At 34.1% G+C, this 16,353-nt stretch overlaps 1 protein-coding gene across 1 annotated transcript; it reads right to left on the bottom strand.

Moving 5' to 3' along the window:
- Positions 1 to 1,662: 1,662 nt before the first annotated feature.
- LOC140165715 (thymidine phosphorylase-like) lies at positions 1,663 to 16,024 on the bottom strand. Its single transcript, XM_072189025.1, has 8 exons — positions 15,320 to 16,024; positions 12,796 to 12,998; positions 8,679 to 8,907; positions 7,803 to 7,921; positions 5,557 to 5,719; positions 4,483 to 4,722; positions 3,418 to 3,558; positions 1,663 to 2,260 (listed from the first exon to the last, which is right to left on the bottom strand). The coding sequence occupies exons 1-8, from the start codon at positions 15,480 to 15,482 to the stop codon at positions 2,112 to 2,114; spliced, it is 1,407 nt and encodes a 468-aa protein (XP_072045126.1). The 5' UTR covers positions 15,483 to 16,024; the 3' UTR covers positions 1,663 to 2,111.
- Between the last annotated feature and the right edge of the window lie 329 nt (positions 16,025 to 16,353).

Raw genomic sequence — 16,353 nt, 5'->3', positions numbered from 1 at the left:
CAAACACAAAATGTTTTACAGAAAACTTTTAAATGTCAGGTTATATAAAGGGTATAAAAACGTTTTAATAACATTCCAAAAACATTTTTGAAAACCTGATACAAAACATTCTAAACAGAATGTTATTTTAAAAAAAAAAAAATATTTTGCGAAAAATGTTTGCCCAAAATATTTGCAATAACGTTTTAAATACGTTTTTATGACCTTTTATAACCCGACATTTAAATGTTATTAAAACGTTTTGAAGAAAACATTTTAAGAACATTTCAGTGTTTGCTGGGGCAAATATTTTAACATAATGTTATTTAAGTGTTGACAAAATATTTGGCAAAAATGTTTGCAAAAATAGTTTACAATAACATTTTTGAAAACATTTTAGAAATATTGTTGTAGTGTGTTTTTCATACAAAACGTTTTAAAACGTTTTCATGACCTTTATATAACCCGACATTTTAATGTTATTAAAACGTTTTACATAAACCAAAAGCCAAAATATAACTTATTTAAAACGTTTTAAAAACAAGTGGGTAATGGTGAATCCAACGGACGAGGACACAAAACACATCAAGGATCAATAAATGATACAAGAGGATACCTTGAATATAAACTACAAAATGGAAAACGAGCAAGGTACACCAACTTGATGTGGGGAAACAAGTAAAATACAGACTAGACAATATGCAGGGGGGGGCAAAACCAGCAAATGTAGGCATAGGAAGTAAGCAAAGTTCGATAGCCAAAAATTACCAATTCCAAGGCTCACAAAAGTGCTAAACCTGCAAAAACAACAAGGATCAATGGTAATACAAAACTGCACTAGAACAAGTGATGAAAATCACTGTGCATATAAACAGACACGCTAAACCAAACATCCAGAGTAGGCACAAAACAAGCAAAGTTCGATGGCCAAAATTGCCAATTCCAGAGCCCACAAAAGTGTCAGGAAAACAGTACACTGGAAGTGATGAAAATCACTGTGTACATAGCAGTCAAACACTAAACAGACAAAAAACAACCGACGTTTCGAGCAGATAAACTGCTCTTCTTCAGGGACAGACAACAAAATATAAAAGCAAACAACGAAAACTACATGCTGTAATTTAAAAACAAATTCAAGTCAAAAACTGAAGGCAAGTTCAAATAGAACTCAGTAGCAAACAAGATAAGCTCAGAGCAAAATGAGCATGTCTTACTTTAATGAAGCACAGTTTACTGTAGTAGTTCCGAATAATTATATAGCATGCCTTAGAATTAAACCGCATAACAATAGCAGTATATAGCACCATTAAAAACAAACAAACAACATGAACAAAAACAAAACAATCAAAGACACTGCAAGTAGTGGAAGTACGGTATTGGAAACATGGACGGGGATCTGCTCTTCAAATTACTGTCACTAAAGGTATTTTTTCAGTGCCCTCAACCACCGACTAGATATCTGACTTATTGTAAATACATGCATAACACTCAAACAAAATATATGCCAATGCACACATAAACAACAAGTACATAAATATATTTAGCAAATAAATGAAAAATATAAACACTGATAAGTACATAACTAAATAAAAAAAGAAATAAAAAGTAAGAAATAACAATAAATAAATAAATAAATAAATAAATAAATAAATAAATAAATAAATAAATAAATAAATAAATAAATAAATACAGGGCAAATATAAAACGTAGTACGGTCTATAGCTACAATAGATCATATTCATCATTCGTGGCGAACAAACTGAACAAGAACATAATTAGTACACTATACAAAAATAGTTCTCTGAGTAAGTTTGCAAAAGCACACACATTAAAAAGTTCTGAAACTACTGAATAACATTTCTTTCATAAGCGGGTAAGTTCTGTAGGTAAAGACATGCATATTCAGTTAAATCAGTTCTTTTGTACAAAATATATTTGGTGGGTTTAACGTACCTATGGTACAGAAATCGAATTATATTCGAAACATGCAAACTAAAACATCATGGTCAACATTTTCATGTTTAACAGAAATATCGAGGCTAACCATATATCAGAGTTATCAACAGCAATAGCTTTAATATTGTTGAAATGAAATAGCCGTAGAATCAGATAGATCATAAGTGTGTATGTGTTCAATCAGCATGATCAGGTTTGATAACATCAATTATACGTGAAGATTTCAGCACCTCTGTATCTACTACTGTTACAGCTTTCTGGATTGTTTCGACTGTTTCAATCGGTAGAGCTGCTTCGTTGTGATACACACGAATCCAAGTCTCTCCTGAAATTGAAAATACGGTGAAAAACTATACTTAATACCATATATGTCACGCATAATGCCAGTAATTGATTGGTTGCGCGTACTACCAATTATGGCAACTGGGACAAGACTAACACATTTTCATCAGTCAATATTTACTGCAGCAGTAGCTTTTTGTTTCACTTCTTCTTACTGAAGGAAACGAAAGTAGGCCTACTAAAAGAAAACTAAAACCAATGAAAACATAAACGCTGTGAAAAGGACAAGAAAACTTGACACACAAACCTACTGAATCAATAAAGATTGACTGACGAAAATGTGTCATATCCATATGTTCATGCTGATGGCATCGTTTCGCTTTTGTATAGGTCAGTTTGTCAGTTTTAAAATCCAACCTTCTTCTACTCGTGTGTGTGTAACTTTGCTTGGTTAGATCACAAGATATTCAAAGAGATGTCAAAATTTACAGGATATATTGAAAACATTATTGTTTCGTTAAAAATTATTGGTTCTTTTCAAGTGTTAGAATTCTTATTGTGCACAGTTTTTTTTTTGTTTTTAAATTCTAGTTAAAAGAGTAGATGCTTTTGAGATGTGGTGTTACAGGAGGCTTCTACAAGTGACATGGAAAGACAGGAGAACAAATCCCTGGATCCTCGGCAAGATTGGTACAAGTTTAACCATCAGAAGCGGCATAATGGAGAGAAAGTACTTTGGCCATATTGTCATGAAACATGGAGGTGTAGAAAAACAGATTTTGCAAGGGGCTATGGAAGGCAGACGAGGAAGAGGACGTCCACCAACATCTTGGACTAATGACGTGAAGTTGATTTCTAACCAAGGAGGAATGCAAGGTGCAACACACTTGGCATCAGATCGAGTGAGATGGCGTACTCTTGTGAAAACCACAGCAGTGCTACACAGCGCCACCTGACACAGAGAGAGAATTCTAGTTTTCTTCCCCATGAACATCACATGGACATTATCATTAATATAAGACTAGACATTGTGCTCTTTTCCAAATAATATTTTGCACCAGAAAATGTCGAAATGATGCGTTGTGTTGCTAAGACAATTGGGGAGTTTAAAGACATTGCAAAATATGCCCGATACATGTCCCCGGGGTTATATCTTTAAACTTTAAGTTTCCGTACTGGTGTTTTGAGGTCAATCCTTACCTTCCTTGACCTTTGATCCCTGACCAACGAATAGTCTAATACCAACAGCATGATCGATATTGTCAGTGGCTTTGGCTCTACCAGCCCCTAGCTTCTGTGAGACAACGGCTAATTCGTAGGCATCTATTGATTCTATGAAACCTGTCCAAAGTACAACGAGAATTATGTATCAGTATAGTAATTTAAATAATTTGGAATATAATTTCACGTCATTGTCATCACAATCAGTAAAAAAATGAACTTTTTTTGCGACTACCGCTAATAACCAAGTTATAAATAACCACATTGTCAAAAACAAAAAGGAGGTATAAGATCTAACCCGATGACAAAGTTTTGAATTAATTCAAATATTGGAACTTACATTTATTTCAACTTGCTAAGTTGCGTCTGACCATCAGACCTCATCATACCCGCCGGGCTGGGAAATCTAACCCAATGCTAATTAAAGTACAGATCTCATATTTTCAAACTAAGCCCTAGATCCTTCTTCCACCCTTTATGTATAGACCATGTAGACAGTCAATGCAAACACTTTCAACTGCAATCGGAGGTCCCTGGTACAACCATCTATAAATTCCACCCACTGATTGCTCTTTCAAACTCTTATCACGTCCTTACTTAATAACCTATGAAGAAACATTAGTCCATTTCTCTCATGTCTATTGACTTAACATTGACTAAATGTGTACGAATGATCGTTAGCGAAAAAAACAGTTAATTTTCAAGTCTCACGAACATTTATAGTTGACTTTGATTTTATAAATAAGGAATTATTTTCAAAAATCTAAAACATAATATCTCTTAATTGTACTTGTGTTTGTAATTTCTTATATTAAATTGTTTTCATTCAATTCAATTGGATGTTCTTATACTAAACTCACTTGCTTTTTTTGTATCCTTCTTAAAGCCAATTTATAACCCGTTATTGTGTAAAATATGGGTAAAACTTGTTTAAATACTGTAGAAATAGGACCGACATAAGGGATAATTTTGAATATTTAAAACGACCACGCATTACGTTTTTAATACAAAAAGAGAAAAATGGCGGGAAATCTTCACACTTACCGTCCCTCGGTATTTTAATATCTGTCGAGTGTTTTGCTCTCTTCAATTGTTTCCACACATCGTCAATATCCTGCATCTCTTTAGCACATAGTTTTTCAGCAAGATCAGCAGCTACACCTTGAGTCACCAGCATCTTCTCAAAACATTTGAGCGCAGTTCCATCACACAGAGAATTGTGGATGTCATTGACGCCGTCGTCTTCAGAGAGGGCATTATGCGTCAGGGTTAAGAGATGTCCACCTGTAAAGAGGCAAGTAATATTATTAAGGGTACATTGTTGCATACAACCAACCTCCTGAAACAGATTATCAAATTGCGCACAGAATTCATCAGAATTCTATGGTCATCTTTAATGGCGGGTCCTACCCCCGGGTAAGGTGCTGGGGTAAAATTTTGATCACCAAAATGAGCGCAAAGGATGGATCTACGCTTAGCTTAGGTCGTTTGGGCGTAAAGCATGCGTTTTTAATGACGGATAAAAAACCCTTCGTAGTTTAATTGTGTTATAATTATTGTGTTATAATTATTATATTAATGGTGTGATAGCTAAATAAGGTGAAGTTGACATATATTCCGCGTAAAATATAATATTAAGGGTAGACGAGGTATTGTTGGTCGAAGCAACTTAAAAATCGATTTTCATTATCTAGGTCAATATATTATTGAAAATTAACACCTTGACGTTTTGCAAAAGTTCATTCTACAAATCCTGTACTTTGCAAACTTGCTTAATTTATTGCTGTTAATTAGTTATGTACGTTTTACAAAAGTGTTGTTGTTTCAGCCCTCTTTACAACGTAACTCAAGAACCACAGCACCTACAAAAGTATATCTGTGATATTTTAATTCTTCTACACGCTCGCTATGAATTGAGCAATGCAGTTTTTGCCAAAGCTCACTACCATTCGTAAGATGCTGTGAACTACCAAATCACAACAGTTTAAAATAATTAATAACCTTAAGCTATATTTTCATTTGCCACAAAAATGTATGAAACCTGTAATGATATTATCGTTACACATGTCTTGGTTTATGTATCCACAATGTGGATACATAATCCACATGTACACTTACCTAATTGACATACAAGTTCCATAAGATCATCAGGACCACTTCCTTGCAGACATTGCAAAGCCTCGGCTACTTCCAAAGCATTACCAATTGTGTTACCAACTGGACTTTCCATATCTGTGAGTAATGCAATAGTCTTGACCCCTTGGCCCTCACTAGCATTTACCTGTGGTGAAATCAAGTGACAATGTTATAAATACAAAATGAACTGCGTTGTTTCTTATTTTGGTCAGATTATGGAATCGAATGAAACCCCTCCCTCTACAATACCCCGACAATACTCTATACACCCCAGCAAACACAAAACGTTTTACAGAAAATGGTTAAATGTCAAATTGTACAAAAAAGGGTATAAAAAACGTTTTAATGACATTCATAAAACATTTTTGAAAAGGAAAACGTGATGTAAAACATTCTAACAAAATGTTATTTAACTGTTGACGAAACATTTTGCAAAAATCAATTAGTAATTTTGCTTGACAAAACCAGTAAGTTTTTACTTACCAGTGGCGTAGATTTCAGTCTTTTTGCCATGGGGGGATAAGTTTATGGTACAAATGCGGCATTTGTTTGCCATTTTGAAGCTAAACTGATGGAATATTGTGCAAGTGGAATAAATTCGCGCGTTGCGCGAAAAAGGGGCGTTGGGGGCTAAAATGGCGAAATATGAGGTTAATTTGGTCAGAAACCCACATACAGGCGTCAACATTGGAAAGGGGGGTGATTCCCTGGCAAAATATTGGGGATTTATCCTCCCATCCAACGCCTATGTTATTTATATTTCGTCCATCTCGTCGGAGGACTTCATCAGATCTGACGAGATGGACGAAATATTAGTAAGTAAAAACTTACTGGTTTTGTCAAGCAAAATTACTATTAAATTGACTTGATGTTACAAACCTGATGGATCTATATTCACTCAATTTTGCAAAAATGTTTATCCAAAATATCTTATTTTACAATGACGTTTTAAAAACGAATATTCATGATCATTATATAACCCCAACATTTAAATGTTATTAAGGGATCTAGAATGAGCGTTTATGGCGTTTCGACAGTATTTTTTGTGGGACATGAGAGCACCTCAGACGTATCGAATTGCATTCTGAATACGAAGCATGTCTTTCTGATATCAAATAATTTTCATTTTTGAAATTCACGATATAATACAAATTTTATGACAAATTATTAAAATTTGATATTTTTCAAATTTTTGATATATAACAGTCCTCGAAATAAATTTTATAAATCTAATGATATATTCTTAAAGTGTATGTAGCTGGGAGGAAAAGCCGACGATCAATTGAAAATTTTGACCTTTTATAGTGAAGATATAGATTTTTTTCCCAAAAAGACCTATTTGTTTTTGGTGTTTTGGGAAAAAATCCATATCTTCAATACGAAAGGTCAAAATTTTCAATTGATCGTCGGCTTTTCATCCCACCTACATACACTTTAAGTATAAATCATCAGATTTATAAAGTTTACTTCAAGTACTGTTAAATATCAAAATATCAATTTTAATGATTTGCCATAAAATGTGTATTACATTGCGAATTTCAAAAATCAAAATTATTTGATATCAGAAGGACTTTCTTCGTATTCAGAATGCAATTCGATATGTCTGATGTGCTCTAATGTCCCACAATAAATACTGTCCAAACGTTCATACCCCTTCCCTTAAAACGTTTTGAATAAAGGTTTTAATAACATTTTGTGTTTGCTGGGTAAATTGTCTGTCTAGCCCAATACTATCTTCTCTGAATTTGGTACCGTCGTTCGTCTTCAAATCTTGCCCCATCCTCCTGAATATCATTCCCCTCCTTCTCTCGGAAAACCCCTATAGCTATGCCATATGTTGGTTTAGTCACTTTAGTGATCGTTGAATAAATATTCACAAAAAATGCGTCATATTAGTAATGCTATAATAATACTAGATTTCTTCAGACTAACTGTTCTAATTGTTGTAGTTGTTTCTTTTCAATTTGTTTCCCCTGTTCTTTCGTGCAATGGAAACCTCTAGCCAGGGGTGTAGCAAGCGGGGTGACAGGCCGGGGTGACAGGGTGGATGAAGTCCAGGGGCCCGATGGTTTAGCGACCCCGAGCAAACTGAGCGTTAAAGGATAAAGGCTGATGATTGAGGTGTTGAAAGGGCCCGCACTGCTCCATGTCCATGGGCCCCTGATGCTCTTGCTACGCCTGTGCCTCTATAGCGATTAATATGATTTGTAAATAGATATTAACATTACCAGTGCTTTCGCTAATTTCCGCCCTTCGCATTCAGTCTTCATGAAAGCAGCTTTTCCAAATTTCACATCCAGTACTAGCGCGTCTACACTTTCAGCAGCCTTTTTAGATATAATTGATGCTGTAAAATAAAATTGAAAGGTACAGTAGTTTTGAAATAAGCAAAAACAAGCACATAATGCACTCATACACAAAACACAATTAACAAAACTTACAGACATGATCTACACATGTAGTTATAGGGCATACAAGCTATTCCACAAGAAATTTAATATTCAGAAGAATACAAATTTATTCTCAGTGCATCACGCCTTATATTTGTTAAAAGAAGTACAATATGCCAACTTTTTTGTTCTCAAAAGTGGGCATATATCATTATCATTAAACGTTATTTGATATCATATAGCTGCATGTGACTACATCAATTTGACGTCATACTTACAGCGCGCGTCAATGGCGAAATTCTAAAATTCGAAATTGTCAAGTTTAAGGTGGTACTACACCCCTTGATAAATTTGTGACTATATTATTGCATTTTTCTAAAAAATTACAACACACTGGTAACAAAAGTTACCATGATCTAGTTACTATACACTGGAATTTCAGTGACTCAAGACAAGCGGTACGTTGTTTATGATAAGAAAAGAGGTGCCACTAGAATGTACCTCATTTCTTAACATATAATATGAACCACTTGTTTTAAATCACTGAAATTTCAGTTAAGTAATTGCCCCTATAATATACATAACTTTTGTTACCAGTGTGTTATAGTTATGTTTTGAGAAAAATGCAACATTAGTCACAAATTTTATCAGGGGGTGCAGTACCACCTTAAATTAATTTTAAATTTTAAGTTGAATGAATTTATATAGGCCTACCTGCAATCAGTGGCAAACTTTCAACAGTCGATGTGACATCACGTGTCGCGTATAATTTCTTATCTGCTGGGACAAGGTTGGAAGATTGTCCCACAATGCAACAGCCCACTTTTTCCAAGATTTGAATTATTTCTTGGTGTTTGAATAGCACATTGTACCCCAGTATAGATTCAAGTTTGTCGAGAGTTCCTCCGGTGTGACCAAGTCCTCTTCCTGAAATCATTGGAACCTTTAAGAAAACAATTAGATCATACCTCGTCATTAAAATAGAAGCAAATACAAAAAATATGTTGAAGTCATTCGATATAGATTGCTGATCTCATTAAAAATTGTATAGCAGCCGATTGATCGATTGTGTCAAAGGCCTTCAAGATATCACTAAACCTTAAATTACAATGTATTAAGGGATCTGGAATGAGCGCACTACAAATATTACTGTATCCAAATGCTTGTTAAATTACTCGCGCATGCTCCAGTTGCTGGACCAATCACCGTCGACTCAGCGAGATCCTGCCGATGTTTGCCGAATGACCAGCCGAACTTTTAATCTTCGTGTGTTCGGTACGGGGATTTTAGAAAGGTCTTTGTGGGTTGAATGATGTTTTGAATATGACAACTTTCTACTCGCATTTAGACAAAATGACAATGTACACATAGTGTTTTAAACCTTGAAAATCGATGAAGAAATAAGGAAAATAATGACATTTTTCAGCGCACATCTTTTTGATCATCGGAAGTTTTAGGCAAGTTGACAATTCTGGAACATTTTGTGGTATAAATTTCATCGCAAAATTCACAATTTCCTGGATTTTTCCGATGAATACTTTGATTTTTCCATCATCGGAAAACTACACAGTATAACACTGTGCAAATTTTAACGTGTTACATTTTTTAGTTTTGTGTTACATTTACGCCAAAGTTGGACCAAATTTGAGTAATATTTCGGATTTTCCCGTTTCTACGTGTATATGGTGCACGGAAGATCATAAGGCCCAAATAAAAATAAACATGTTTCTCGTCCCCTCCCGCTTCCTTTTTTTTCAGGCCGCTTCAAATTTATTTTTATTTTTTAAATTCAGACAAATCTTTTGAAGAAAGGTGTCTTGGAAGTTGAGATGTTTTCTATAGCCTTGCTAATATGCAAGAAACACTTCTGGATGGTTCTGTGATCACTAGCGGGGCGTGCCTACCAGAACAATAAAATAAAAAGGGCCTCAAAGCCCCTCTTCCTCCTTTTTTTAAAACCGGGACGAGAAACATGTTTTTATTTTTTTTTCTCCTCCAGACACGCTACAGAAGACATGCAAATGCATGGAGTACAATACCAATCACCTGTTTAACTGGTATTGATCAAAGTAATTCTTTGTACTCCATGTATTAGCATATCTTATAGAGCGTGTCTGGAGGATGATTTGATTCACGGCGGGAAGTGCAGTGCAGCGTGAGTGAACACGGGTCACTGAATTAGCATAAAGGTCACACAAAACAGCTTCCGCGCAAGTGTGGTAACCTCACAGTGAAAAGTTTGACCTTACAAAGCTGTCGAGTATTTAGATACAGCGGTATAGTGTGTAAGTTCGTAGTGGAGCGTTTTGAGCGTTTCGACAGTATTTTTTATGGAACATGAGAGCACCTCAGACGTATCGAATTGCATTTTGAATACGAAGCATGTCTTTCTAATATCAAATAATTTTCATTTTTGAAAATCATATAATACAAATTTTATGACAAATTATAAAAATTTGATATTTTTCAAATTCTTGATATATAACAATCCTCGAAGTACGTAAATTGTATAAATCTAATGATATATTCTTAAAGTGTATGTAGCTGGGAGGAAAAGCCGACGATCAATTGAAAATTTTGACCTTTCATATTGAAGATATGGATTTTTTCCCAAAAGACCTAATTTTTTTGGTGTTTTGGGAAAAATCCATATCTTCAATACGAAAGGTCAAAATTTTCAATTGATCGTCGCCTTTTCCTCCCACCTACATACACTCTAGGTAGAAATCTTCTGTCTTCAGCTTTATAAAGTTTACTTCGAGTACTGTTAAATATCAAAAATATCAATTTTTAATGATTTGCCATAAAATGTGTATTACATTGCGAATTTCAAAAATTATTTGATATCAGAATGACATTCTTCGTATTCAGAATGCAATTCGATATGTCTGATGTGCTCTAATGTCCCACAATAAATACTGTCCAAACGTTCATACCCCTTCCCTTACACTCCTCGGGTTTTAATTCCATCTGAACACGAGGGGCCGAATGAAAAAATTGAACGTGAAAGAAACTGGATAAAACAAACAAACTCGAAAAAAGAACAAAGTAAAAGAATGAAAAAAACAAAAACAAAACAAAAACAAAAAAACACGAACTGTCTTTAAATAAAAATCCCTTTAAAAAGGGATGCGTCTGGTCCAGAGAAAAGATTGGATGCGTTGTGGTCATGGAAACAGACTTGACGAATCAGGATCCAAGTACTAGTATATTCTCATGACTTTTTATTAATCGACATAAATATAAAAATGAATATAGTTGGTGGTATTTAAATATTTTTTTTGAGAATTATTACTTTTTATTGTTGATGGTATTGGACATATGTGTACATCCATATCAAAACGATGCACTTGTCGGCTGCTACATGTGTCTCATTTCAAATAATAGCTAGGAATAAATACCAGACTCATCTCAAGTGAAGGTCACTTCAAATAATCCCAAAGTCACATGGTTAAGGAATGTTCTCTGTATTCGTAAACCTTGTAACGTGGGATGATTTGAAGTGACCTCCACTTGAGTTGAGTCTGGTATTTATTCCTACCTATTATTTGAAATGAGACACATGTAGCAGCCGACAAGTGCATCGTTTTGATATGGATGTACACATATGTACTCAAGTAGCAGCACAATGATAGCGACACTGTTTCATCTCGTTGACCCCATATAACCTGACCCTGAATGACCTCTGTTGATGACATTGATTAATTAATTATTTATTTAACTGACTACTCTTTCTTCTTTAAAAAGGTTAATATTATAATGCAACCCTGGCACAAAATGGTATAATCCTAGTTGCGGCATGAGAGTGGTACTGTTTCACCCCGTTTACCTCCATATAACCTTTGACCCAGGATGACTTCTGATTGATGACCTTTGACCTCGGATGGAATTAATTAATTTATTAATTATTAATTAATTAATTAATTAAATCTATTTATTTATTTATAAAACTCTTTCTGTCTCCATTTATTAAGGGTTAATATATTTAACCAATCCCTGTCACAAAATTAATTAATTAATTAATTAATTAATTAATTAATTAATTATTCATTAATTAAATCTTAATTAATTAATTATTAATTAATTAAATCTAGGCTGGTCAAAACCCATCTCTGCTTTCTCTGTCTCAGTATGTCAATGATCACTTTGTGAAATGAAGTGCATTACTTTACCAGCGTGCTTCACAATTTGTGTAATATAATTAGCGTTGGATTTTAGAGAACAAAAAATAGTTTCAAATTATACTATTTCATATCATTCCCGGGATATCATTAAGTTTGGAGGAACATTATTACAAAAATTACAGCAATATAATGTAATACATTAATATTATGGCAACACACGACTATGTTCATGTAATTTTGAAGCTGTATGTATAAATATTCTGATTTATTATATTGTACTTTCTAGCGTTGACCTATGAACCTATTATGGCCACAATTCTTCCTACTAAATTTATGACACCATAAGCCGCCTTACCCTAAAGAGTCATAAAAGGCTGGTTGGTCAAATCCCATCTCTGTCTCCGTCAGTATCAATGATCACATCTTCAGCTGAGTTATAACAGATAACTTCTAGAATGTGTCACTGGAACTCCCTGGGGATTTAATCCCGACACTAAATGCATCTGGCCCCTTGGGGCCAGACGCGAAAAGACAACGCCATGCATGGATGAAGATCATGTTTCATAATTTTGAATTGACGTACTTGGAATGCTAGTAATTATTTGTGTGTGGAATAATCATAGATCGTCAATGGACAAAATTAATCGGTATTTAAAATTATCAAGCCAAAAAAACCAAAAAAACCAAAAAAAAACACACACACACACCTTCATTCCACAAGCTGCGAGAGCAGGAGCCAAAACCAGACTGATTTTATCCCCAACTCCTCCTGTAGAATGTTTATCTACAAGTTTCCCTCTCCATGAATCAGGCCAATCAAGAATGTCACCACTCTTTGTCATTGCTGATGTCAATATCTCCGTCTCGTGGGGAGTCATCCCATTCTGGTATATTGCCATCAAAAGAGCGCCTATAAGTATAAGAAACTAAATTAGATATGGCACGATTTAGGGGCAAAAACAAAACAAACAAACACGAACACCTTTTCAAAAGAAACTCTCATACATCATACTAAAACTATGAATTATAATAAATATTTTGGACCAATAGAAGACGTAAACTACACTAAGTTTAACACATAATACAATAAAAGAACTCGCTTTCGACACCCTTATAAAACAAAGTGAAACATAAAAAGAAGTTTATTGAAACATTCCAAATCCTAATAATTTTTATCATAATAAACAAAATAGTAGATTTTAAAACCCTCACAAAACAAAGTTAACATAAAACCCACTTTTTCGAGATGACTATTTCAAACAAACCCTCACAATATAGAAGAAAGGAAATATATTTTGAAATCTTCATAAAACAAAGCTCAGAAACTGTGTGAAACACAAGAATAGGTTTTTTAGTACGTTTATTTTAATTCCTCATAATTTCCCTCATACAATTATATCATATTTTTATGTTGGATTTTTTAATATGAGGCTTATATCGTGTTTTTAATTAGGAAGGAAATCATATAAATCCACTTTTTCGAGATGCTTCTTTCAATTCAATTTTCCTCACAATATAATATAAAACAAAAGAAATAGATCATGAAAAACATACAAAATACGCTTTGTTTAGAGGTTTAAATATCAAATCCTCATAATTTCCCTCATATACAATACGAAACAAATGTAATGGTGTTTTAAAGCCTCATAAAACAAAGTCAAACAAAGGAATCAGTTTTTACTAGATGTTTATTACAGATCATAATTTCCCTCATAAATACAATATAAAACAAAATATAGATTTTGAAACACTATAAAACATAGTCAAAAGAAAGAATAAGTGTTTACGATGTTTATTTCAATTGACTAATAATTTCTCTCATATTATATATTGTAAACAAAAAAAACCCACATTTTTATGTTAGACTTTGCTTAAATTTCTTACGAGGGTAATTATGCGGATTTGAAATAGGTATTTCGAAAACAAACTTTATTCTTTTGTTTCGTATTGTAGGCCCATTCTCCGTTAAAGCGTCCAAGTTTGGTCTCAGGAATGACAAAATGCCAACCACAAAGAATTCATAAAATTCATTCAGAATCGTAAACTTTAATAGTTTAAGAACACAAAACAATGCATGAGTGATTTTTCAACAATATTTCATTTTTGAGCAATATTACTTGTACGTATTGGGGGTAACGTATCAGTGGTAACGTATCTGTGAAACCCTTTTCTATCTTTGTCTTAATCGTGCAAGTGTAAAAACTGACCGACTTAATACCCATACTTGATCAGTCATCACCCAATGTACTAAAGTCTGGTATGGTATTTGGCTTCATTTATCACAGCGTTTTTCCGAGGAGAGTAGAATTTAGGTAACGTATCTGTGAAGGCATGAACGTAACGTCAGGACTTTTGCCATTAATAGACCTGATTTTTTAACTTTGAAACCATTGTGTTTTGTTCCATATATATAATATAACTATGGAGCCTGCTTGATCCATTACATATGAGAACATTCATCTAGCCAATTATTTTCACAGATTGTTATCCATTAGAAATATGGTAACGTATCTGTGAACAATATTGGCGACATAATCTGAAAGACCTGTAGGAAAAAAATAATAATCTGTGTTGTGATGATTTATACTTTATAATTAGGGCATGATACCAGCTAATGAAAAGTACCTATAATCCATTATGTGCGCGCATGTTTAGAGAGCAAGGACACGTTATACTGAACACACCTTGGCTGGCGACATGGAGGAAAACAATGGACATGCATAATCAGCTTTATTGTTTTATACTTTCTAGGCATGTTATAACCTCTAGCCTCACACATATTAAAAAGCAACTCCTATTTAGTATAAGTTATATTAATAAAAGTTATTTCTTTCTAAAGAAACAAGCCTGAATACGACTTGACACTATGGGCGACACATATTTGGCATTTTGAATACTTTATCGGAGAATGTGCCTGTAGGACTATAATATATGTGGGAACACGTACAGTTCCAGGATCTGTGATGGGAAATACAAAACAACAGAAATAGATTTCGAAACCCTTCTATACATTAAAGTCAAACATTAGAATAATTCATTGGAGACGTTTTTTCTTCAATTCATCAAATCCCCCATACTGAAATCATGAGACTTTCAAAATCCACTTCTTTGTGCTTTTTTAATTTTATTACATTATTATTAGGGAAATGATAAGAATCATCTTTGTCAAGATACTTTAATTGCCGAAAATCCTCCAGACAATAACCAAACCTTAATTTTACGTTGCCTTACCTAATTGTGCATCCTCACAAGCGCCATGTTTGTTCACTACCCCATCAATAAACCAGTGTATTTCATCCGTTGTTAGTTCGTGTCCATCTCGTTTCTTCCTTATGATGTCTGGCATACGAAATGATGTACAGCTTTTGTGATCCCTAGCATTCCCGTTCTCCATTTTATTTTAATGTTATATCCAAAAATATAGAACACGAGAGAACGTGAGTACGAGAATCTTGCCAGCGCAGCGTAAACAGTTCCGATTTTATTATATTGATGTCTCTGTCCTTGTCTCGCGATATTAAAGGTGCTTCATTGATGACTTGACATCGGCAAACAACGCAATACCTGGAAATTCCCTCGCTTGTACATAAATCAATAGTTATATCAGATCCCTGAAGGACGGACATGCATAGGTCACGAAACCAAAAGTACAACAGCATGTATTATTTTATATCCGAACTTCTTGTTTTTGTGTAGGCCTATGTACAGAACCATGTAAACTGGTGAACGACATGTATGCCAATTAAATTGTTAGTGTGGATTTGTACAGCAGCTGTTTTGGTATTTTATCCTCCGGCACCATGAATGACCGCATCATGAGGTCGAGGCCATGTCAACAAAATGTGGAACTTTAAAAGCACAGCACCATCACCATGGATTCATATGGATGACAGCACGTAGACAGACAGTAGAAGCACATGTGGTAGAAGCATAGACAGTAAAGAACTCAGAACTGTCTATGTTTTAAAGCCAAGTACGATCTAATAATATGAAATTGGTTAATTTTTTTCAAACCTGATTTTTTTTTGCATATTTGTAGGTATGTTTACACATGTCCCAACTTGCACCTAAATGGAATCAGCCAAATTTGTTGTATTTGTAGGTCAACACAGCAAAGTTCGACTTATCATAATTTAAAAATTATGATATCCTCCCATAGAACTGCATGGCCAAAATAACTAGTGGGGTTTCTTTCACTTTGTTATTTCAACTTAAAATGGACAGCAACCATTCCCGGTAGTTATTATAATGTTATTTCAACATTT

Source organism: Amphiura filiformis, chromosome 12 (genome assembly GCF_039555335.1).
Source record: "Amphiura filiformis chromosome 12, Afil_fr2py, whole genome shotgun sequence".
Taxonomy (NCBI): domain Eukaryota; kingdom Metazoa; phylum Echinodermata; class Ophiuroidea; order Amphilepidida; family Amphiuridae; genus Amphiura; species Amphiura filiformis.
Note: the sequence above shows the minus strand (reverse complement) of the source record. Positions and strands in the feature narration are given on the sequence as shown.

What these genes read in the sequence shown, in the direction of transcription:
- LOC140165715 (XM_072189025.1), bottom strand. Translation starts at nt 15,482, where the DNA reads ATGGAGAACGGGAATGCTAGGGATCACAAAAGCTGTACATCATTTCGT. An exon ending in AAGTTTGCCACTGATTGCAG is followed by an intron (nt 7,922 to 8,678) that starts GTAGGCCTATAT and finishes TTTATTTTACAG; the next exon opens with CATCAATTATATCTAAAAAG. An exon ending in GGAAATTAGCGAAAGCACTG is followed by an intron (nt 5,720 to 7,802) that starts GTAATGTTAATA and finishes ATTTCACCACAG; the next exon opens with GTAAATGCTAGTGAGGGCCA.